Source organism: Palaemon carinicauda, chromosome 38 (genome assembly GCF_036898095.1).
Source record: "Palaemon carinicauda isolate YSFRI2023 chromosome 38, ASM3689809v2, whole genome shotgun sequence".
Classification (NCBI taxonomy): Eukaryota; Metazoa; Arthropoda; class Malacostraca; order Decapoda; family Palaemonidae; genus Palaemon; species Palaemon carinicauda.
In genome coordinates this window covers 38,588,369-38,612,806 of record NC_090762.1, presented here as the reverse complement: position 1 = coordinate 38,612,806, position 24,438 = coordinate 38,588,369, and the positions used below count along the sequence as shown (strand labels likewise).

The window sequence follows — 24,438 nt, the reverse complement described above, 5'->3', positions numbered from 1 at the left end:
ATCGCAAATTGCAGTGTGGTGCTTAGTATTACAGTTTCTACAGGAATTTGAAACGGGTCATTTATCGCTACGATGGCCTGATTTCGTGCAATTAAAACAAAGACCCCTTTTTAGCAAAATGCGACGTCTAGCAGCTACGTCAGTCACTTGGCGACATCCGTGAGGCGGATGCCGTTCGCTACAAAATGGGCAGGAATTATGGTGGATGGGATGGGTTTTTGGTCTTACACTACTGTCTGGTCTTTTGTCACTCTCAAGACTGTCGCCTCTTTGCAACGCATCGTCTTCTAACATTCTTACAATAAAATCTATTGCCTCAAAAAACTCGTCCAACGTATAGTCGCATTTCCTCAAATGCTCTACCACTTTGCGGTATAGTTTTCCCTCCGAAAGTTTTTGATTAATGAGGCTCATGACCATGCCCTGGCCTAAGTCATTGGTACTAAGTCTTTTGATTTGTTCAATAATGATGGTCAACTCAAAACGGAACCTTTTGAGTTCTACTGGGATTAGTGACGGCACAAAGATGTTTGCTAATTTACGGTGCAGAATCACGAGTGTCTGGTGCACGTTGCCATACTGCTTATCTAATAGGTCTAATGCTACACTATAGTTCACGGCGGTTACACTTAGAGATTTGATGATCCTAAGCGGCTCTTTGCCCAACGTCCCCAATAAATATGTGAATTTAGACACTTCATCTAAATCAGCTCTTCGATCCACGTGGATCGTGAATAGTTCACGGTACGATGCGTACTCTTGCACTTCCCCTTCAAACGTGGGGAGAGGCAGCGGCTTCAACCTGGGGAGGGCAACATTCCCCGTTGAAGGGCCTTTCACTTTATCTATTCTATTGTACAATAGTGTGGAAGCACGTGTCGCTTCACCTAACATATGCCTAATTCGGGCTTCGAAACTAGTTTCTAGCTTAACGCGCTGGCTCTTGTATAGCTCTTTAAGCTGTCGGACCTCTGCCTGCAACTCCGTTACCAAATTCTGGTAAACGGACTCGGAGTAGGTCTCTATCAGCGCCCTATGCGTTTCGCTTAGTAAATCCTCCAGTAGGCCCATCGACGCCTCGATATGAACGATCGTGGACACAGCCATCTTAATTACTTTACTTTACGTTTGGGGGGGTTGGGCAAGGCAAGGAAAAAAAGATAATTTTACATTAAGAAGGGACTCAAACTGACCCACGTGGGCGATCGCACATCGGGACGTAGATGAACCTTTGATTGTTCCTTCTCTCCCACCCTTAAAAGCACATACTCTAATTAGTCCCGTCCGGCTCTGGGAAGCACTTGTGATCCGGTTCGAAGGACCAAATGTGGCGAAATTTCACCGGTTTATACAAAATAGCCCGATGTACTGGGCAGATCACAATGTCTTAGGGACAAACTACTCAAAACCATCGGGGGAGTAATTAGAATATGGGTATTTTTAACAAATTTTATTACAAAAATAATAATCTAATACGAAAGAAACATGAAAAATTAACCTTTACTTGACATACGAGAACATGTGACCGAAAAAAAACTATACGGTTTATACAAAATAGCCCGATGTACTGGGCAGATCACAATGTCTTAGGGACAAACTACTCAAAACCATCGGGGGAGTAATTAGAATATGGGTATTTTTAACAAATTTTATTACAAAAATAATAATCTAATACGAAAGAAACATGAAAAATTAACCTTTACTTGACATACGAGAACATGTGACCAAAAAAACTATGTCCACTTCGGACTCAAGATATCAACAAAATTAATTGAACATTTATAAAGTTATCTCGATAAACCTCTTACCGAGACCTTTAGAGTTACTTTGCACAATAACACTGATCCCCTGGCACAAGGATCGACAAAATATTTATAGATACAAACTTTACATCAACTCTATCAAGACCTACACGGAAACCGACCTGGGTACAATAGGCGTGGGGAGAGAGAACCATTAGAAAGGACTTACTATGATTGGGGACGTCGGATCAAAGAGGGCGAGCAAGCCTTGCAACTTCCGACGTCACCTTTTTGGCGCGATTTGTCCTGAACCTAAATTTCTAGATTGGATTTTTTTATCATGTTACAATAGAATGACGTTATTTTTCCTAATCTTAAATTACTAGTAATTGATTTCATTAGTCTCAGCGCCTTCCTACCAGGCGGTTTCTCTATTTGGTTCTAAACATTCCCGTCTTGAACTACATTCATTCGCCCGCGAGTTTTCTCCTCTCCCTCCAATTTGACGTAGTTGTAGGCGGAGTCAAATGGCGGGAACTTCGATTGATCAGGTCGAAATTCCCGACAGTCAACTTCGGAGTTAGATCCTCTGTAGTGTCTGAGGCGTCTTCTGTGGCCGCTGCCGACACCCCTGCACCTTCAGACTCTCCAACTGTTGCTGCCAACTCTGTTCCCCCTGTTCCTGCTCATTCTTTGAGGGGGAATTTAGGCTTTCTTCAGTCTCTCTTGCTAGTGTTTCTCCTCCTCGGGGGAGTTCAGTCATAGAGACTCCTCTGCGGAGGACTGCTGCTTTTAAAGGTCAACTCGCTGATCCCCCGGGCCCTAGAGGGCGTCTTCGACACAGAGCTCGCCCTCAGCTTTGCCTTAGAGGTGACCCTTCACCATTGTTGAAAAGGCGCCTCTTCGGCTCTTCAGCCTCATCCTCGTAGCCGTCTCCCGCAGCGGAGCCTCCGCTTCAGTCATCTTCCGGCCCTCGACCTTTGCCTGCTCCTGGACCTTCTGTCCAGCATCTTCTCACTGAGAGAGGATTTTTGCAACGATTTTGCGAAGAGGATGTCTGGATACCTGTGGAAATCATCAGCATGGGTCTACCGGGCAAAGTGGAATGTCTTCTGTGACTGGTGTCATGGAAGGGTTATCTCTCCACTTGATCCCACTATTCCAGCAATAGTGGAGTTCTTTGTGTATTTGCGTGAAGAAATGCGCCTTTCAGTCTTGGCGGTAAAAGGCTATCGCTCAGCCTTAAGTCTCGCCCTCAGATTCAATTGAATGGACATTTCCTCATTGCTAGAACTTTACTTACTCGTACGGAGTTATGAACTAACCTGTCCTCAGTCGGCAGTGAAACCTTCCCCATGGAAAGTAGTTCAAGTTCTCCTTAAGAACCATTACGCCAGGCAACAGATCACCACCTGAATTGGTAGACGGTGTTCTTGCTCGCTTTAGCATTGGCCAAATGAGTCGGCAAACTTTCATATTCTCTCATACGACATCGGCCATTCAAGGGGATGGGGAGAGGTAACGTTCAGCTTAGTCCCCGAGTTTGTTGCTAAGACTCGGAATCCGGGGGTGGCGGATCCCTGATTTGACTCCTTCTGCATTTCGAGTCTCCGCTATGTAACAGACGACCCAGATCATATCTTACTCTGCCCAGTGAGGAGTTTGAGGCTGTACCTCAAAAGAACAGCAGCAACCTGTCCCTGTGTGCCTCCACTATTTGTCAGCACAAGGAGGAACAAGAGGAGGATCACCAAGAATACCATCTCTGCTTGGATTTGCATTATCATAGACCATGCCCTGAATCCAGATCCTTTTCCTTCACGCCCCCCAAAGCCTACGATGTCAGGGATGTAGCTATGTCTATGGCCTTCAAAAGAAACTTTTCCGTGACACAGGTTCTATAGGGTGGGGTGTGGAAGCATCAAACTACATTCACAGCCCACTACCTGTAACATGTGACCCACAAGAGGCTTGGTATGTTTTCTATTGGCCCTGTGGGTGGCTGAACAACAGCTGGTCTAATGCCTCAAGCTCCTTATTAGACAAATACTGTAGCAGAAGGTTGAGGGCAATGTTACCCAGTTTTAGTCTGCGTGAATGAAAAGATATGACTGGCTCTTATACTTTTCTTCATTCTCCCCTCTCTTGGTGAAAGCAGCATCCTGGGTTTCTCTGCACAAGCTGACCATTGCAGGTAAACCATGCTCCCTTGTGTACCTAGTATTGTGTCAGTGCTGTTGTGTTCCCATACCCTGGCGAGGTGGTATTAGTAAAGTCTTGGTTATAACAGTTTTTCCTACAAAGACGCGGAATAACTTTTACCTTGACAGTCACACTGCTGATCTCAACACAAAGCTTGCGTATGTTGCAGACCACCAGTTGGCTGGTGGTTCCCCACTGCCGTTCATTAACTAGCGGCCGGTTGCTGATATCTCATTATGAGTTTTCACTGCTGTATTCCAGCTTTGCTGTTATTATTCTCCTATGTAAAGATCTCAGGTTTGTATAGTTAGGAAAAATTCAAATTACTTCCAAATTTGTCTTTTTTCTTGTTTACCTTCGCCGGGAGAAGATCCTCTTAATCTCAGCGCATTGGATGTCGTCCTTTGGGGATCTCTTATGAATTTGTCCAGGACCGAGTTTAGGACAACAGTGAGACCTGCTTTACGGTGCCCCTGACTCCTGTTTTGGACTCCCTCCCAGCCATCATTGCTGCTTCATCCCATCGTCATTTTGTCCATCTGTCTGTGTCCGTGCCAATCCAGCATGTCATTGTATAATCTAGTGATCTTCAACCTGTGACAGGCTGCCAAGTCATAGAGCCCATGGTCTGCCAAGTTACAGGCCAATCTACAATCATTAATTAATCTCAACTTTAAAAGGACATAGCTTAATCTTCAGCCAGGTCTTCAGGCGGAAAGGCGTTGATCTTTCTTCCTCATGGGAATTATTGATGCTCATGAGGAGCTTGTAGCATTGCTGTCTCCTAAGAAAACTTCCACTTTCGTGGGATGCCATTCAACTTCGCTGGTCACTCATGCATGCCCTATACAAACCCTTAAGACAAATTTTGGATAGAGATCAATTGATAAAGGTTTCCCTCCTTACTCTAACCTTAGCAAAGCGTGTGGACAAGTTTCATGGTATCTTTTATGCTTTAATGACATTTGCTATGTCATGTCTTTATGAAAACAGAAGGTCTCCTTCAACTTTGATTCGGAATTCGTGTCCTTTATCCAGAATGCAGCTGTTTATAATGGCAGAATTGAGTCCTTCTCCATCTCTTCTTTTCAAAAAGCAACTAGCAGGGATCAGTATGACTTGCTTCTCTTTCCTGTGAAGAGCACCAGAGAGACTTTGTCAGTACCAAAAGGGTCAAGATGTCCAGGAACACTGTTTCTTCTGTCTTTGTGAGATGATCAAATGTGATTATCTAACAAGAGGATGGAAGGACCATCCCGAAGTTTGAGCGATTGGTCAAATATATAAGATCTACCCTAACAATCATTAAAAACTTGTTAGTGGAAAAATTCTTGATGGCAAAAGTCTGTAGTAAGAATCTGTTAGTGGCAAAAGTCATAAAGGCAGGAGTCTGGAAAAGATAGGCAAACTTCACTGCCCCCACTACTACGGGAGTATACCCTTGGTCCTTTAGTAGCTACTCAACGAGATGTTTTGCATCTATCTCCATCACGGAACATAAAGCATCTCATCCAAGATAGGAGTTATGACCTTAGTCTATAAGTAGGAGAAAGAATAACAGGCCTTTCTCTTAATCTTTTTTCCCCTCCCTTGAGGTACAGTAGTTGTTCCATTATACGCTGGACCAGACTTTAGATGCAGGTAAGCCTCAACTATTGAGTAACTTTTCTGTACTGACAAGTTTAGTATCAAAGTATCTCCCCCATCCTCCCAGACAAGGAGCATGGACAGAATGTATGTATGTCCCTTTCTCATAATGAAATATACCCACAAGTCCGTCAACATTTGTTTTTGGCTTTGTGGTAGTAGCTCCATAGTTATGTAGCCAGTCCAGCACTGGATTCATCTTGTCTATGGTAAAGTTTTTGATGCAAGTCTGGAAGAAAGGTATAATGAACTGGCTCTTCTGCTTCTTTCCCCCCCCCCCCCCCTTATTAGTGGATGAAGCTTTTGTACCGTTACATGCTCGATCTGACATTGTGCTGGTAAACTACATTTCTGAGCACTATTTTTATTATACTGGATATGTAAGTTGTTCTCCCCTATCCTCCTTTTACGAGGAGAAGGGTGGTGGAATGAATACCTATCCTTCGGCCATCCTGCTCCAGGTATTTCATTCCAGACTACATTTCAGGGAAGAAAGATTCCTTCATAGATAACTTACCAGATACCAAACAAGTGCTGGCCAGGCCTTGTTAGCCTTCTCATCCATATGATAACCTGATAAGAGGTAGCTGGAGTGAAATCTCCTTCCCTTAGCTACAGGAGTGACTGGCATTTCAGGGAAGGAAGAGAAAAAACCAGTTTGGATTTAGGGGGACTTTCTTCCCATCAGTAAGTGAGTCTTCCTATTTTGAATGACGAAAAATTTATATACAAGTCAGAACAAATAAATTTCATTCAAACCTGAGTTCAGTAAAGTTAAATTTCCCACCTTATGAGCCTAAATTTGAAAAGGAAGTGTGTTTGAGAGGAGCTTTGGCTGTCTAATTGCCCAAGTCACCGCCTTTCATTAACTACCTTGTTAATGATTTCAACGGTCATTCCACCCCTGCTGAAGACATTTTCTATTTTAAAGGATTCAGATTTGTACAGTATGATTAGGAAAAGTATAAGTTACTTTTAAAATTCTATATTTTTCCTTTTGACATATTTGGCCTTTCAAATAATACAGATAAGCATTTCCTAACCTTCAATTGTTCCGTCACTAAATACAAACCAACGCTATTTATAGGGAATATTACTTTCTGCGAAGCTGAAAGACGAGCCATTAGATTTTTAGTGAGGGTTAACCACTCAACTGCTAGTTAGTGGGGGTGGGGATTTTAGTAGCTACTCCGCTTGCTCACACACTTAGGTTGAGAACCCACTTCACTTTTGGGTTGGGTGGAGAACAGACGTTACCGCTCTTCCCCCCCCCTCATCAATTATTGACTTGCCATTACAGTACTAACTAATCACTTTTTTGCTTTTTCTTTTCAGTGTGCATGTGTGCTTTTTTCTTGGGCATCTTCATGAGGACCTACCAAGATCTGAGGGCCGCTCCTATGGGACTTTCATGTTGTCCATTGATACAGACCCGCATCTGTTGTGCCCTGCATGGCGGGGGTAGTGTTGTGACCAAGACAACACCTGCCATCTGCCCTGAATGCGGAGAGTGGTCTGTCTCCCAGTGGGTGAAGTTTGGGCGCCGGTGTAAGAAGTCCAAAAGGGATTCTTCACCTTGGGGTATTAATCAAAGTCAAAGAAAACCCAAGGCTGCTTCTTCCAACCCCTGACCTCCCCCCTTAGCTCCATTCTGATCGGTTTCCTCCAGGGAACCATTGAATAGGAGCGAGACCAATTAACTCCAGGTCAACCTCGGTTCTCGAGTGATGGTTCTGCTTCCCCTAGCAAAGCGGCTCTGCCCCACCCCCTGAGTGAGACCTGTTCTTTTCTGATGTCTTTCAGGTGTGGCTGTCCTTTGGTTTGACTGCCCCCCCTTTGAAGAAGGTGCTTTTTGAGCTCCTTCAACTTAGTGTGAAGAGGAAGCCAACACAGACTTCCTCGGGGGTGGATCCCTTACTGTTGCCGAATGTGGGCTCATGGGATCCTGAGGTATGATCTCCTGAGTCTGCTGATGATTCCTACCCTGCCTCCTCTGCTGAAGACTGTGCTTCCCCTCTTGCTGAGCCGACTCTTCCGTCAGGGGCGGTGCAAAGTCCGAGGCAGGTCTCTCCTGCGGGAGGGCATTTCTGTCGTCCTAGAGTGAGATCCCCCCTAGAGACCCTGGTCCAGAGGTCATCCAGAGATTCTCATGCTGAGCAGTCCTCCCCTTCTCACTGTCCTAGTCGTACTCACAGAGTGTGTGATCCTCCTCGTCGCTTAAGACGTTCTCCTTCACCTCTGGATAAGAGACGTCTCTCTGGCTCTCCTCCTTTGCCCGTCGAACGATCCCTCTCAGAGGATCATCACTCGTCAGGATCTCAACGCTCACCGACTTCTCGTCAACTGGGTGCAGCTCTCTCCTAGAGATTGTTATCATAACAAATTTCGTCAGCCTCCCCGACAGTCTTCTGGTTCCCAACCCTTGCCTACCTTATCGGACTTTCCCCAGACTCGCCATTCACCAGCTTTGTGTCGCCTGCCTGTTCACCGTCACTCTCCGACTTCTTGCCACCTAACAGCTGTTCGTGGTTTGCTAGCTGCCATAGAATCTCAGGATGCTCTGACTGCTTGTCGAGCCCCCGTAGTTCGTGATTTGCAGACCGTTCGCAGTCTTCTAACTTCTCGTCATCCACCTGTGACTCACCATTTGCCAGCTTCCCGTCAATTGCCAGCTGTTTGTCATTTCCCGGCAGCTCGTCGTTCACCAACGACTTGCCAATCTCCTACTACTAAGAGTTCGGTAGTTACTCATCATTCGCCAGCCTCTTGGCGTTTCCCAGCAGCCTTCCGATCACTAGCAGCTTGTCACTCTCCTGCTTTGCTTAGTTTTCCTGTGACTCGCCCCTTGCCAGTTTGTAGGTGTTCGGCAACCAGCCGTCGTTCACCAGACCGTAGACGTTCTCCTTTAGATTGCAGACAGTCTTCCAGATTCAGAACACCATTCACCCGTAGAACGTTAATCTGTTTTCCTCAGATCTACCTGCGATCACCGCTCTCCAAGAACATCTCGCTGGGTATTTCTTGGTAACCTCTGAAGATTCCTATGACTCTGAAGAACTCTTACCTAGAGTCAAATTGCTAGTATTACGAGCACACAACTTGTGTAGGCTACGGACCATGCATAGCACGGTTTTTAGCGAGATGTAGGGTTTCCTCCAATTATGTGCAAATCACATAAAGGGGAAAACCCCAGGTCAAACCCAAAAAGCCAGTTGGCAAGGACTTCCATCCTCCTAAAGGGTAAGTCACCCCCTTTGAATAGCGTTGGTTTGTATTTATTGATGGAACAAATGACAAATTTCTCATTTGTACTTTTCCTAACGATACAAACCTGTAACTATGTACACAGATTGGCCCACCAGCTCCAGTCCCCCTTGATGAAGTTCTACCTCTAAGCTAAGTGGGTTTGTTCTCAACCCAGGTTGGTTAACCCTCGCTAAAAACCTAATGGCTTGTCTTCCAGATTTGCTGAAAGTAATATCTTCTATAGATAGCTACAGGTTTTTTTCATTAGGAAAAATACAAATTACTTCCAAAATTTATATTTAAGTGAAAGATCTCAATGGGCCCTTTTTCCTAACCTTTGCCTAAAGGTTATCATCTTTTAATTCAGTTGAATTTTAACCTTTTTTTCTTGAGCTGACACTTTTTACTGGGGGTATAAGATAAACTTACCCTTATTTTTTGTTAAAATTGAGGTGTTGTGATGGTCAAAATTATTGTACTGGTAATGTACTGCATATTCTGGAACTTGTTTTATAAAGGTTTGCTTCTAAGTTAACTGGCCAAATTCATTCTTAAATCATTTTATAACAAGCGTAGCAAGGACCCAATCTATTAAAACAAGGACTCAGAAATTAAAATTTTTGTGCAAATATGGAAATGAATATTGAATAAATTCATATGTGCCGTGCAAAAGAAAGGGGTTCAAACAACTCAAATTAACATTGATCATAGTCAGATTCATAAGTTCTAATTACCAGTATATGTTTTTCCAGTAAACAATTATGATCATAGTCAGATTCATAAATTCTAATTACCAGTATATGATTTTCCAGTAAACAATTATGACAAATTTCTTTAAATCACAATTACAGTATTATAAAATTAGTTTACTTTTTAAAATTAAACAAAAAGAATGTAGACTTTTTATTTTTTTTTTTAATTATAAATGCCATGGATTTACATACTCATCACTTTTCATGCACACAACCTCATCATTTAACATTACCACTTTTTCTTATATTCAGCTCCTAAATAGAGCTTTATTCTTATCAGCAATTGCATATTTTCAAAACTTTAAAAAGATGTAACGTAGTAAATTATTAACCTTTAAGGTTATGGCAATTAATGTGTGTAATAGTATTTATTAGTATTGAATTAGTAAATCTCCATTTTGTTTACATTATCAATCTCCTGCCCTGAATTCTCATTCAAACATGCATTGAAAGTCATTTTTTTAGCTTATAGTTCCTATTGCAAAGCATATTGAAGATCCATTGCAGTTAATTAAACAATAGAAAACTCAGTAAATCAACACATATTTACATACAAACATATAAATATATAAACTACAGTATATATAAACTTTAAATATCACAGGAATACTCCAGCATGAACCAAATAAGTACAGTATGACAAATACAGTACTAGAGTTCATCGTGAAGGATATTATTTTGGTCTGGAATATCTTTTGGGATACTATTCCTTTTATGTGTAATATAATACATAGACTTCAGTAACTCTGTAAAAATTGGTAACTGCTTTTCAAGTGCAACACTCAATAGCTTATTTAACTGACCTAAGTGAACAAGTTTTATCCTCAGCCTTTTTATTTGCCTGACCAGATGAGCCTTAGTGAAAGCTAACAAGTGATAGTGAGAAGTCTTGTGAGTGGAGAGATGATCGTGATTTTCACCAATGATCACTTTAGATATCTGATCCATAATATGCTGAAGTTTTGCTGACGAGGTAGTTAAGGAGTGGTGAAGCTGAGTGGTTGTAAGTCTTGCAGCTTGTAACACCTTTTCCTTGCAATCCTCTTGACAGGTAGAGAGGGCCAACATGAGACGATGACCTGCATCTAAGTTGGCAACAATGAACGAGAGAAGGTTGGCGGGAGTCAGTGCGTTGTTAGAGTTGAATATTCTACTCTCGCTTTTCCTGAAAATCGACCAAAGTAATTATATGTAAATGTTTGTAGCTGAAAATACAAAGCATATTTTCATACTTCATATGTGGGTCTTTTAACACATTTAAAACCAATTATTGGGGAACAGGATGATGGACATTTGTTTATTTTTTCTGGATACCTGACCCTTAATAACATAAAAGTCTAAGCTAGTATATATGACAAACAACTATACATAAGTCTAAGCTAGTATATATGACAAACAACTATACATGAAACAATTCAAATTAGTCAATGTTCTAAAGACGATCATTAATATCAAAACTTCATTAAGTGTATGGCCCTAAATCATAAAGCTATAAATAAGAATATAGAGAAAAAAAAAAATGTTTTAAGTTGTTGAAATATTGAGAAACAAAGGTAAATTAGTTTTCACTAAGACTAAACTTCCTACATAAAACCAAACGGTGTAACTATTGGCGAGGCTCCAGGATTGGTTAATCGTGCTTTAGATCATGCATCACACACAAAGAAGAAAGTGCACTAATGTTATGTAGAGTAATATTATCTTAGGTTTTTATTACCGAAACTTGTATTTAATATGCTACCGCTCTTACTCACACACCTGTGATTTAGCTTACTTTGCTTGGAGTTAGGACTTTAAGGGGAATAGGGCTGGAGGTTAAGTTTTTATATTTAAAGGTTTGTATCATTAGGAAAATTACAAATTATCTACAAATTTGGCATTTGTTTCGTGACTGGATTACAAACCTACGCTATTTATTAGGGGTGACTCACCCATTAGGAGGGTGGATGTCCCTGCCAATCTGGCTTTTTGGCTTTACTCGGGCTCCTTGTTTTGTATAGGTTTGTACAAAAAATAAGGAGTTCCTGCACCTCGCTCAAACTTGCTAAGTAAGGTCCGCGGCCTATGCAAGCTGTGTGTTGAGATATCTAGAAGTGTGATTGTCCAGGCAAAAGTTATTCTGAATCTTTGTAGGAAAACTGTTGTAACCAAGACTTTCTCAATACCACCTCGCCAGGGTATACGGACGAAACAGGATTAGCTTAATACTAGGTACACAAGGAAGCATGGTTTATCTGCAGAGGTCTGAGGTCAGCTTGTGCAGAGAACCCAGAATGCTGCTTTCCCCAGGAGAGGGGAGGATGAAGAAAAGAATAAGAGCCGGTCAAACCTTTTCATTCACGCACACTAAAACCAGGTAACTGTGCCCTCAACCTTCTGCTATTTGTCCAGTAATGAGCTTGAGGTATTATAGAGGCGGTTGTGCTGCCACCACAGGACCGATAGATAACGCATCGAGCCTCCTGTGAGTCACATCTTGCAGGTAGAGGGCTGTGAACGTTTTCTGACATTGAATGCCAGAGACATAGCTACGCCCGACATTGTGAGCTCTGGGGCGACGTGAAGGAGGAGGGTCCAGATTCAGGGCATGGTCAATGACCTTGCGAACCCAAGCAGAGATGGTATTTTTAAAAAGAGACTTCTTGTTCCTCCCTGTACTGATGAAAAGTGCAGGTACACAGGGAACGGGCTGCAGCTGTTCTCTTGAGGTACAGCCTCAAACTCCTCACTGGGCAGAGTAAGAGATGATCAGTGTCATCAGTTACAGAGCGGAGACTCGAAATACGGAAGGAGCCGAATCGGAGATCAGTCACTCCTGGATTCTGAGTCTTGGCTACAAACTCGAGGACAAAGCTGAATGTTTCCTCTCCCCATCCCCTTGAATGGGCGATATCGTATCCGAGACCATGAAGTTTACAGACTCCCTTGGCCAAAGGCAAAGCTAGTAGGAACACAGTCTTCCAGGTGAGGTGGCGATCTGTTGCCTGGCGTAATGGTTCATAGCGAGGTCTCTTTAGAGATCTGAGAACTCGAACCATGTACCATGGGGAAGGTCTCACTTCAAAATGAGGACAGGTAATTCCGTATGAGTACGGAAAGTTCTAGCGATGAGGAAATATCCATTCCGTTGAGTCTAAGGGCAAGGCTTAAGGCTGAGCGATAGCCTTTAACCGACGAGACTGAAAGGCGCATTTCGAGTGAATCTTGGCCCATCTCAGTACCTCTACTGCTAGATGGGATAGGGGGTGCAAAAAAGTACCTCCTTATTTGTTGATGTTGTGGTGTTTTCGCTCATCAACACCACTGAGTGGCCCACCAGGAACTGTTGAAGGGCCAGAAAAACGGCCTTCATCTCTTCAAGTTTTATGTGGAGGTACTCTTTTGACTCTGACCATAGGCATTGAGATCATGTGCTGCAGCCTATGGGCCCCGCCCCCTTTTTTTTTTGTAGCGTCTGAGAACAGCATCAAATCTGGGGAGAGGACAACAAGATCCACTCCCTTTCATAGATTTCCGTCTGACACCCACCATTCGAAGTACGTCTATTCTGCCGATCCTATGAGATCAGAATATTCGGGGAGTTGAAAGTCTGATACCTTTAGGACTTGAGTCACCACTGGAGAGATCGAATCCTGAGGCGACCGTTGGGAACTAGAGGGGGCCAGAGATGAAAGGTGCCTGAGAACATGTAGCCATGTCTGGGCTGGAAGTTCTTCTTGTTAGAGGGTTTTGCGACCTTTCTCAGCCTCATTACCCCGTCATCTGATGGGAAGGCTTTGTGGAGATTGTCTTAATAGCATGCCTAAGTATACCAGTCTTTGCGTAAGAAAGTAGGGAGGACTTCTCAAGGTTTACTATGATCCCCAGATCTTGGCAAACCTCAGAAGTTTGTCTTGGTGTTGAAGAAGGCTTGACACTGATTCCGCTAGGATTAGCCAGTTGTCCAGATAACGGATGAGACAAATGCCAATCCTGTGTGCCCAAAATGACACTAGGGTGAAGACTTGAAGTGCTGTGGCAAGACTGAAGCACAGTACCTTGAACTGGTATTTCCTGTTGTCTAGGCGGAATCTTGAGTTACTTCCTTGAAGACAGATGGTTTGGGATCTGGAAATATGTGTCCTTTAGGTCCAGTGTGCACATGAAGTCCTGTGGTCTTACCACTTATCTAACTGTGTCTGCCATCTCCATGCTGAAGAGAGTTTGCTGACAAACTTGTTCAGAGCTGAGAGGTCGATGATTAGTCTCCAGCCTGCAGATGCCTTTTTCACAAGAGAGTCGACTGAAGAAGCCTGGGGACTCATTGAGGACCTCCTTGAGAGTGCCCTTCTTCAATAGGGTCTTGACTTCTGCCCATAGGGCTAGCCTCTTTGCTGACCTATCACAAAGGAGTCTATTTACACTGGATTCCTGATCAGAGGAGGGAGAGATGTTGTGAACAGCACTTGATACTCTGAATGAATCACGGAGACTGTCCAGGCTTTAGCCCAGAGTTGCTTCCACCTGTCCGAGCAACTTAGAAGGCATCGCCCATTGGTGGATAGGACAGGCCGTGTGTGTGTGTGTGTGTGTGTGTGTGTGTGTGTGTGTGTGTGTGTGTGTATGCCTATCCTAGCAATTGCGGTCTTGGCCACTCCCTCTAGAAAATTTTCCTCCCCATGGAGGACTGACTTGGTGCCTTTCCTCTCCTTGGTCAGAAAGGGCTTCTTAGACACCACTGTCTTCTTGTTTATTGAGGTCTTTGATGAAGGGGACTCCTGAGGAGCTGGTGGTTTATAGGGCTTGGATGTTAAAGCCCTATGGAGGAGGGAGTTGTAGCGAGACTTCCTTAATCTCTCAGAAGCTTGTTCCACATCTTTTGGCTCAAAAAGCGAGGATCCCTCTACGGAGGAGTTCCTGAGCCTTGCGATCTCAGCATTCGGGACCTCCTGATGGAATTTCGCAGACACAGCATCCCGACATTTTCAGGATCGTGTTCACCCATAAGTTCCTTGTGCGTTCCTTGGAAAAATCCTCGGTTCGCACCAGGATTCACAGGGTCCCCAACCAAAGATCAAGCCATGAAGTAGCCTGCATGGCATACTTTGTGACCTTTTCCTGGTTGAGGATCTCAGCTGCCGACTAAGTGACCAGATGGTTGGAGAACCTCTCTAGAAAGACTCCCTTGGTGAACTCTTCCAGAGAATGGTGGAGTGAAAGAACCGAATAAGCCTCGTCCTAAACTTCAAAATACCTCCTCTGCTAGACGTGAGGAGGTGGGAGAAGCTTGGCAGTAGAGCCTGAGCGAGAGGAGAGCTCAGAACTGTTGGGTGATCTTTGCCTGGGCACTTCTTGGTCCTTGAGACCAGGGCAAGGCTGCACTGGCCTTAATGGGCTTCTGAGTGTCAAAGACACGATCTAAGACTATCTCTGCACTCTCGTGGGGGTATCTCCGGGTTGGTAAACCCATTGAGTACCCTGATGAGAGTCGGGACTTGCCAGAAGGCATGTTCTGACTCATTCTGCTCCCCCTCTGAAGTGGGACTGTCATTAAAGTCTCCTTCCACCCCAGAGAGCTCCTCTCGGGGTGGGTCGTGAACATTCCTAGAGTGACTGGTAGTTCCTGAATGCCTGGAGAACCTTCAAGAGGACTTTGGAAGTGTCTTAGAGCCCTTTGATCTCTTCTAGGGAAGGAGATAGGATTCCAGCATAGAAGGCCGGATGGAGTTGTCCTTCCTGACTAACGCTGGTGGTGGAGAACTCTCTCTATGAGAAAAATTTTCATCTGTAGGTGGCAGAGAGGAAATTTGAACCTCGCGCGACTTCCTCGGTAGAGGTGAGGCAGTAGAGCATACGGAGGCGAGGCACAGGCCTCGAACGCCTGACACGAATCAGTTTCACCCTAAGGGATGGTACCGTGTCTGAGACTCCTCTTTTACTCTTCAAGGGAGAAGCAGCCAAGGTTCATTGTGGGAGATCTACTGGAGCCGTCATATGCTGTGAGGTCTCCGAAGAACGAGATGATAAAGCAGGACTGAAGGCTTGTATAACTGCTCTCATCATGGTACTGAACCAAGGCTGTCTGCTGAATAGTGATGGATCAATGGATTCCTGTGAGGATTCTCGACCGATGGTTGATGTGGTGGGTCCGCCTTCCAAGAAGGAATCTTCGGAATCTTGAACCCTTCTGTGAACCCTCTTCCTCCTTTTCCTGGTGGGTGCGCTGTAGTACGTTTGCGGGAGGAGAATGGGGCGATGGTGACCAGGCAAATTTTGACTCTTGCGGACTCTTGCGCAAGTGCGCAGGAGAGTGCTGGCACGTTAGCGAGCGCTAACGAGTGCTGGCGAGCAGGAAAGCTCTTGTGCGCAGGAAAGTGCTGCACAGGAGAGCACTGGTGGACAGGCGAATGCTGGTGCCCAGTTGAGTGCAGGCGAGTGCTGAATAGCCGGAGAACGGTGGTGTGCAGGCGGGCGCAGGTGAGCACTGACGAGTTGGCGAACGCTGATGAGTTGGCAATTGTAGAAAAGCTGGCGAGTCGGCAAATGCTGGCATTTTGAACGGCGAGAATGTGCTGGAGACTGCTGACACGCTAAAGTTCTGGAAACCGTTGGCGTGCTGGAGAGCGCTTTAGAGATGTTGATGAGCGCTGGTGCACTGATGAAAGCTGGTGTATTGAAGAGAGCTGGCACCCAGCCGAAGGTCTGGAACCCTGTAAAGGAAGGCGCGTTCTCGAGGGTGAATGATGTTTTGAAACATCACAAGACAGGAACGGTGAAGGCAGGTCAGGAACAGGAATGTGCCCTTTGGAAGGGTGAACATTCACTGTGGGGGATCGCAAGCAATCAACAGAAGAGGAGGTTCCTCTGGGGGGGAAGGCTGCGAAGATGAGGCTGAAGAGCCAAAATAGTGTCTTTGTACAGGTGGCAAAGGGCGACCTTTAAGGCAAAACGGAGGGGAGCTCTGCGAGATAGATGATGCCCTCTGGGGGCCGGTAGATCAGCAAGCTGACCTTTAGGAGCAATAGTCCTCCACAGAGGAGTTTCTATGAGTGAACTCCTCCTCTGAGGAGAAACACTCGCAGGAGAGATAGACGAAAGACTTTGCTTCCCCCTCGACTCAAAACATGATCAGGAACGGGGGAAGCGCAGTTGACAGCAACAGCAATAGATGCCTCGGACATCACTACCCGAAGGGCGAGCCCTGCGAGATCGATGACGCCATTTGGGGGCCGGTGGATAAGCAAGCTGACCTTTAGGAGCAACAGTCATCCGCAGAGGAGTTTCTATGAGTAAACTCCTACTCCGAGGAGAAACAATTATAGGAGAGACAGACGAAAGACTTTGCTTCCCCCTCGACTCGAAAGATGATCAGGAACGGGGTAAGTGCAGCTGACAGCAACAACTAAAGAGTCTAACGAGGCAGGGGCTTCAGCAGCAGCAAAAGACGCCTCACACACCAATACGTTAATGTTCGACAGAGGATCCACCTCCGAAGTCGACGAAGGCTGCACACTAGCACAATGGATGATGAGCTGCAGCGAGTCCTTGGAGGGCGGATCCAGAAGCCCCAAGGACGACTAAACCTGTACAAAAGGAGAAAGATGCAAGGCCTCCCCCGGGGGTTGATCAACAATTAAAAGGCTTACGCTACTACTCAACAGTCTCGGAAGAGGCCTATCGAGTAAGCTTTGGGTATTTACCTTTTCAAAGACATCTTCGAAGGAGAAATATCCCGCTTTGACTTCTTTTTTCACCAGTGCCTAAACCTCCACTCTCGACACTCATTCCACTTGTTTTCCTTATTACATCGTTGACCTCTGCAGGCGGGAAAAAGGTTGTGATGATTGGTGTCCAAGGCCGACACGAACCTACTGCAGGGCCGGCCTTCAAGTCCAGGGCAGGTATGCATGGGCGGCAGAAGTTAACATAAACACACACACACACTAATAGAGAGAAAACGCCAACACAAAGCAATTAATGGTAGTCCAAAATAACTTGGTGAGGATGGAGAACGGCAACGACCTTTCACCGTTCACAATCCGAGCCAAAAGCTAAAGTGGGCTAAATCACAGGTATATGAGTGCGAACGGTAGCAAGCAATCTCCTCTACCCCAGCTAATTACAGGAATGGGTAGTAAACTCTTGCTAAAATTTTAATGGCGTAGGTTTGTATTCCAGTTACGGAACAACATACATACATATACCAAGGCACTTCCCCCAATTTTGGGGGGTAGCCGACATCAACAAAGAAACAAAAACAAAAAGGGGGACCTCTACTCTCTACGATCCTCCCAGCCTAACAAGGGACTCAACCGAGTTCAGCTGGTACTGCTAGGGTGTCATAGCCCACCCTCCCCCATTATCCATCACAGATGAAGCTTCATAATGCTGAATCTCCTACTGCTGCTACCTCCGCGGTCATCTAAGGCATCGGAGGCAGCAGCAGGGCCTACCGGAACTGCGTCACAATCACTCGCCATTCATTCCTATTTCTAGCATGCTCTCTTGCCTCGCTCATATCTATCCTCCTATTACCCAGAGCTTCCTTCACTCCATCCATCCACCCAAATCTTGGCCTTCCTCTTGTACTTCTCCCATCAACTCTTGCATTCATCACCTTCTTTAGCAGACAACCATTTTCCATTCTCTCAACATGGCCAAACCACCTCAACACATTCATATCCACTCTAGCTGTTAACTCATTTCTTACACCCGTTCTCACCCTCACCACTTCATTCCTAACCCTATCTACTCGAGATACACCAGCCATACTCCCTAGACACTTCATCTCACACACATTCAATTTCTGTCTCTCCGTCACTTTGATTCCCCACAATTCCGATCCATACATCACAGTTGGTACAATCACTTTCTCATACAGAACTCTCTTTACATTCATGCCCAACCCTCTATTTTTTACTACTCCCTTAACTGCCCCCAACACTTTGCAACCTTCATTCACTCTCTGACGTACGTCTGCTGCCACTCCACCATTTGCTGCAACAACAGACTCCCAAGTACTTAAACTGATCCACCTCCTCAAATAACTCTCCATTCAACATGACGTTCAACCTTGCACCACCTTCCCTTCTCGTACATCTCATGACCTTACTCTTACCCACATTAACTCTCAACTTCCTTCTCTCACACATACACTTCCAAATTCTGTCACTTATCGTCCAAGCTTCTCTTGTGTCTGCAACCAGTACAGTATCATCTGCAAACAACAACTGATTTACCTCCCATTCATGGTCATTCTCGTCTACCAGTTTTAATCCTCGTCCAAGCACTCGAGCATTCACCTCTCTCACCACTCCATCAACATACAAGTTAAACAACCACGGCGACATCACACATCCCTGTCTCAGTCCCACTCTCACCGGAAACCAATCACTCACTTCATTTCCTATTGTAACACATGCTTTACTACCTTTGTAGAAACTTTTCACTGCTTGCAACAACCTTCCACCAACTCCATATAACCTCATCACATTCCACATTGCTTCCCTATCAACTCTATCATACGCTTTCTCCAAATCCATAAATGCAACATACACCTCCTTACCTTTTGCTAAATATTTCTCACATATCTGCCTAACTGTAAAAATCTGATTCATACAACCCCTACCTCTTCTAAAACCACCCTGTATTTCTAAGATTGCATTCTCTGTTTTATCCTTGATCCTATTAATCATTACTCTAACACACACTTTTCCAACTATGCTTAACAAACGTAGTTACGGAACAAATTAGGCATATAATTATATTTGAATCAATAATCTGCTTATACTATATTTTACACTGCAAGGAATCAGTTCAAACAGACCACTTGAGTAAAATATTCAACTCTCAAAAATTTAACTATGGTTGCCCTAATGTATATCATAAAGGTACACATGCACATAATGGCAAAGCACATTCAAATCCAAACGAGTTGGCAAGAACTGCAAGTGAAATATTATGGTGGCAATTATAACTGCAAGTGAAATAGACACTATGCTGGAACTTCATATTATGCTAAGCTAATAAGAAGGTCCTCAACTTTCAAACATTCAGAGATACAAACACAAATCCAACTGAATTCATAAATCTCAGATAATGTATCAAAAGTTTGTAATCTGTAATAAGATAAAGAAATACTGTAATACAACATTATTATATCATTCAATGCAGTAAACAAAACATTTGCAATAACCTGATATATATTTCATATAAAACAGGACTATTAGTTGACTTATGTAGCTGGAAGCCTTAAGCATGGTTAGGCCTAACCTAGGCCAAAATTAGACTTAAAAACAGCTTCTTGGAACCAATTAAGTTTAGAAGTTGAGGACCTTCTGTAAACACTTTGATGGATTGCATTTTATTCAAGTAGCCACAGCCTATGAAAATAGGTAAAATACTTCTGCAAACTTACCTAAAGTGGGGATGGACTATAATGGTTGGGAGATTTTCAAAGTACAGATGCCATGGCAGGATGTTGGTGAGGGTGTCAATGCGCGCAAAGGTAACATTTGGCAGGTGTTGAGCTGCATTAGCCACAGACAGGAACACATGCCCTACACTTGTACAAGCTGCGCAGGTTTTGCTATAATGCAGTACAACCACCATCTTCATGGGAGTGAAAAGAAAATTTATAGCTAAGGGAATGTGAGTGTAGCTAAAAACAAGTGTATTGACTTTGTACAGTACTATAAGGTCACTGCTTGTCACGAATCTAATGTAGTTGCGTAAAAAAAACTGTCATGAATTTAATATACAGTACTTCCTTAAAACTACTTAAAAACAATTCTAAAAGTAAAATATACCAAAAGAAAGGGAGCTTTGTTTTAATTTAGGAATAACCTGAGCATAGTAAGAAATCTGGTGAAATTGAAACAATGTAGAAGATGCACAATCTGCACTTGAAACACTTGCTAAATGCAAAGACTGACACACTAATAATGTTTTTATTATTTCAGTGTGATAATACTTTAACAATATATATAGAGGATTTATCAATTTAAAAAATAGTTGCAATGTCTTGGCGAAAGATTCGAAGGGGGAAAATACAAGATCTTTGTCATTAACCATATACTTACCCTCTACAGTACCCCTGTATCAACTAGTTCCACTGGCATGAGATACATACATATTTAATAGTTGATGCCACTTTTCCTCTGTATTTTTGGTCGGGCATGAAAGCTAGAAATTTCCCCATTGAATCGTAACAGGTTTCTTTGTTGACAAGAATCTGGATCTTGTGAAAATATTGAAAAGTGGGGAGAGGAGATTGCTCCCCTTTGGCAGCAATCATTAACAGGTTTTTTTTCCCTTTTATATAGTTATGAAATATATCAGCACTTACCCAATTCAGTTTTAATTCTTATAAATTCTCTCCTAACTGAGGGTTAGAAATTAGTAGGGATAAATGTTCAAAGAATTGGACATGGAAGTGGAAGAAGATGAAAGGGATACCTGCTCTGTAATAATACAAACCATACATAAATCGCTAACACCCTGGGAGTCAGGAGTACTAGTAGAGGATTTCTACATTTTTAGATGCCAAGGTTTGGAATTATGCCTAATTTATTTGCATAAAGGCTCCCGGCATAAAACTTACAAATCAAAAAGCAATTCCTTAAACTTTGCGACAACTGCTAATGTTTGTAATTGCTGCATTAATGTGGTAAATTACTTGGTTTCCAAGGGAGCTAGATGAATTAATGTTGTTACAAGGAAAAAAAATACTTTACAACAACAGGACTATTTAATATCACTAAAGTATGATATAAATTGGAGCATTAGGCTTCACACAGTAAAATTACGTACATCTTTCCAGGCTGAGTCACTTGCATGTGTAAAGTATCATATTTATGTAAACTACTGTATGAAAGTTTATTTCCTGCCATGATTAAGATACGGTAATTGCTTGATTACTGTTTATATAGAAATTTCTTCAAGAAAATAGAATACTTATATGTTTAGTGAAAATCCGGTAAGGCAAATTTCTGATGGTAATAACTATCATCACAAAGAAGTATAAATAAAAAAAAAAATTGCAGTATAAGACAAACTTAGAATGTTAAAAGTTCATAAATGACTAATTGCAAATGCAATCAAAACATAAAGCATGAAGATGGTGGCAAGAAGCAAGCTTTTGTACATGAGACTTTCATACACATCAGGTACTTGATGCTATGTTAAAACTATAAAAAATAATTATTACAGGGATAGCAGCATTTCTTATAGAATTCAAAATGTAGAATTCTAATGAAAAGATGAAATTTAAGGGGACCGTCCGCCATGTCCGCCATTTTTTTTCCTAATGATCCAAATTACACAATTTCTATATATGTTTTAGACACATATAATACCTTCATCATATAAAAATTTCAAGTCATTTGATCAAAAACTTTTGGATTTATGAGCAAAAATCATGATTTAAAAAAAATATTTAGGTACATTTTTCCCCACTACTATAATACCAATTGTATTGAAACTTATACCACAAAAACTACTCTAACAACCGAACAATTCTGTCAGACAGAATTTTGATTTTCCTTTCTGTTTTTTTTTAATGAATTTTTATATTTTTTTCCTCGTCTAGACGGAAAATAATCGTGAAAAAAAATGTAAAACGAAAATCAAAATTTTGTCTGACAGAATTGTGGAATTTTTATTCTTCTTTTCAACGATATCTTTTTCTCTAATATCGAACAACAAATAAGTGAGAAAAATGTACCTAAGTGGGAATAAGTATGTTTTTGAGTTATGAGCTCCCAAAGATTTGCAGCAAGCTTTCGCTTCTTTTCTAAAAGAAATCAAGATGATAATATTATGATAACTTTTATTGTTCATTCCTACATAAATGCACCCTAAAGGAGGTATTTGAACCCTCAGTTTACTATTCCTATGTTATGAGTTGCCAGCAATCTCTAATTGTTGCCAGTGTTTTAGTTAGCAGGTTTCAGCTTTGTACTCTTATCCATGTTTCCCTCTTTCTTGGTTCTTTTTTCTTGTTCTCCACTTACTTTTTGTTCTTTCTATCACCTTATGTAACATTGGCATTGCTATAAAATTCCAGAGGACGTTGTGAAAGCACAATCAACATACGAACTTCAAGTAAATAAACACATGCATTATAATTTCTATATGTCTTTGGAAACTTTGTGATTTTTTCGTAGCAGGTAGTTTTCATTCACCTACCCTCTACCAATGCCTTTCATTTCTGCCAGAGGTACGAGATTTCGAAACATATATGAGAGAGAGAGAGAGAGAGAGAGAGAGAGAGAGAGAGTTGAACATTGTTATTATAGTATTTGTATAAATGGGAGTTTATAACAATTGGAGAGAGAGAGAGAGAGAGAGAGAGAGAGAGAGAGAGAGAGAGAGAGAGAGAGAGAGAGAGAGAGAGAGAGAGAGAGAGAGAATACAAGTATTTGTATAAATAGCAGGGGTATATAATTCGAGAGAGAGAGAGAGAGAGAGAGAGAGAGAGAGAGAGAGAATAAGTATATTTTACAAGGGTATACGAACAAATGAAAAAGAGATTCATTCTATTATCTAATAAAAGGATGTACAGAGAGAGAGAGAGAGAGAGAGAGAGAGAGAGAGAAGTACTTTTTACAAAGGTATACGTACAAATGAAAAAGAGATTCATCCTATTATAAAATAAGATGATAGAGAGAGAGAGAGAGAGAGAGAGAGAGAGAGAGAGAGAAAACTACGCATCTGTCTAACTCAGTCTTGCAGACGACGCCATAAGGATGACGTCATCATTTAAAGACCGCTATTTTCATTGTTTGGAAAAATTATTGACTATTTGTTCTTTCTACAACCTTAGGTAACATTGGCCTTGCTATAATGCTCCCGAAGGCGTTGTGGAAACACAATGTACATACGAACTTCAAGTAAACATAGGCATACATTATAACTTCTTTACATCTTTGGCAACTTTGGCTTCTGTTTTCTTGTTCTCCACTTACTTTTTGTTCTTTCTATCACCTTATGTAACATTGGCATTGCTATAAAATTCCAGAGGACGTTGTGAAAGCACAATCAACATACAAACTTCAAGTAAATAAACACATGCATTATAATTTCTACATGTCTTTGGAGACTTTGTGATGTGTTCGTAGGTGGTAGTTTTGATTCACCAACCCTCTACCAATGTCTTTCATTTCTGCCAGAGGTACGAGATTTCGAAACATGAGAGAGAGAGAGAGAGAGAGAGAGAGAGAGAGTTGAACATTGTTATTATAGTATTTGTATAAATGGGAGTTTTAAATAATTCGAGAGAGAGAGAGAGAGAGAGAGAGAGAGAGAGAGAGAGAGAGAGAGAGAGAGAGAGAGAGAATAAAAGTATTTGTATAAATGGCAGTGGTAAATAATTCGAGAGAGGGAGAGAGAGAGAGAGAGAAACTGCGCACCTGTCTAACTCAGTCACGCAGACGACGCCATAAGATGACGTCATCATTTAAAGACCGCTATTTTCATTGTTTGGAAAAATTATTGACTATTTGTTCTTTCTACAACCTTAGGTAACATTGGCCTTGCTATAATGTTCCCGAAGGCGTTGTGGAAACACAATGTACATACGAACTTCAAGTAAACATAGGCATACATTATAACTTCTTTACATCTTTGGCAACTTTGGCTTCTGTTATTGTAGTAGACTTCGTTCATCTACACTCTACAAATGCCTTCCATTTCTGCCAGACGTACGATAGATCGAAATATAAGTGAAAAATCGCTATATATATGCAAAATTACACACAAAAGACGATTTTGTCAAACTAAGTCATGCAGACGACACAGTAGGGATGACGTCATCATTTAAAAACCTCTATATCTTCGTTATTTGTAAAAATAATGGGTTGAAACTTCTG

The 24,438-nt window shown here is 42.4% G+C and overlaps 1 protein-coding gene across 2 annotated transcripts in view; it reads right to left on the bottom strand.

Annotated features, from left to right (window-relative positions):
• Nucleotides 1–9,727: 9,727 nt before the first annotated feature.
• Nucleotides 9,728–24,438, bottom strand: part of LOC137630568 (thioredoxin domain-containing protein 11) — an 80,490-nt gene continuing 65,779 nt past the window's right edge. For both annotated transcript variants that reach the window (XM_068362100.1, XM_068362101.1), the window contains 2 exons: nucleotides 19,986–20,179; nucleotides 9,728–10,754 (listed from right to left, as the gene is read on the bottom strand). In XM_068362100.1, the coding sequence (XP_068218201.1) occupies nucleotides 10,241–10,754; nucleotides 19,986–20,179 (708 nt within the window). In that variant the 3' untranslated portion in view covers nucleotides 9,728–10,240. The remainder of the gene's footprint in view (nucleotides 10,755–19,985; nucleotides 20,180–24,438) is intronic.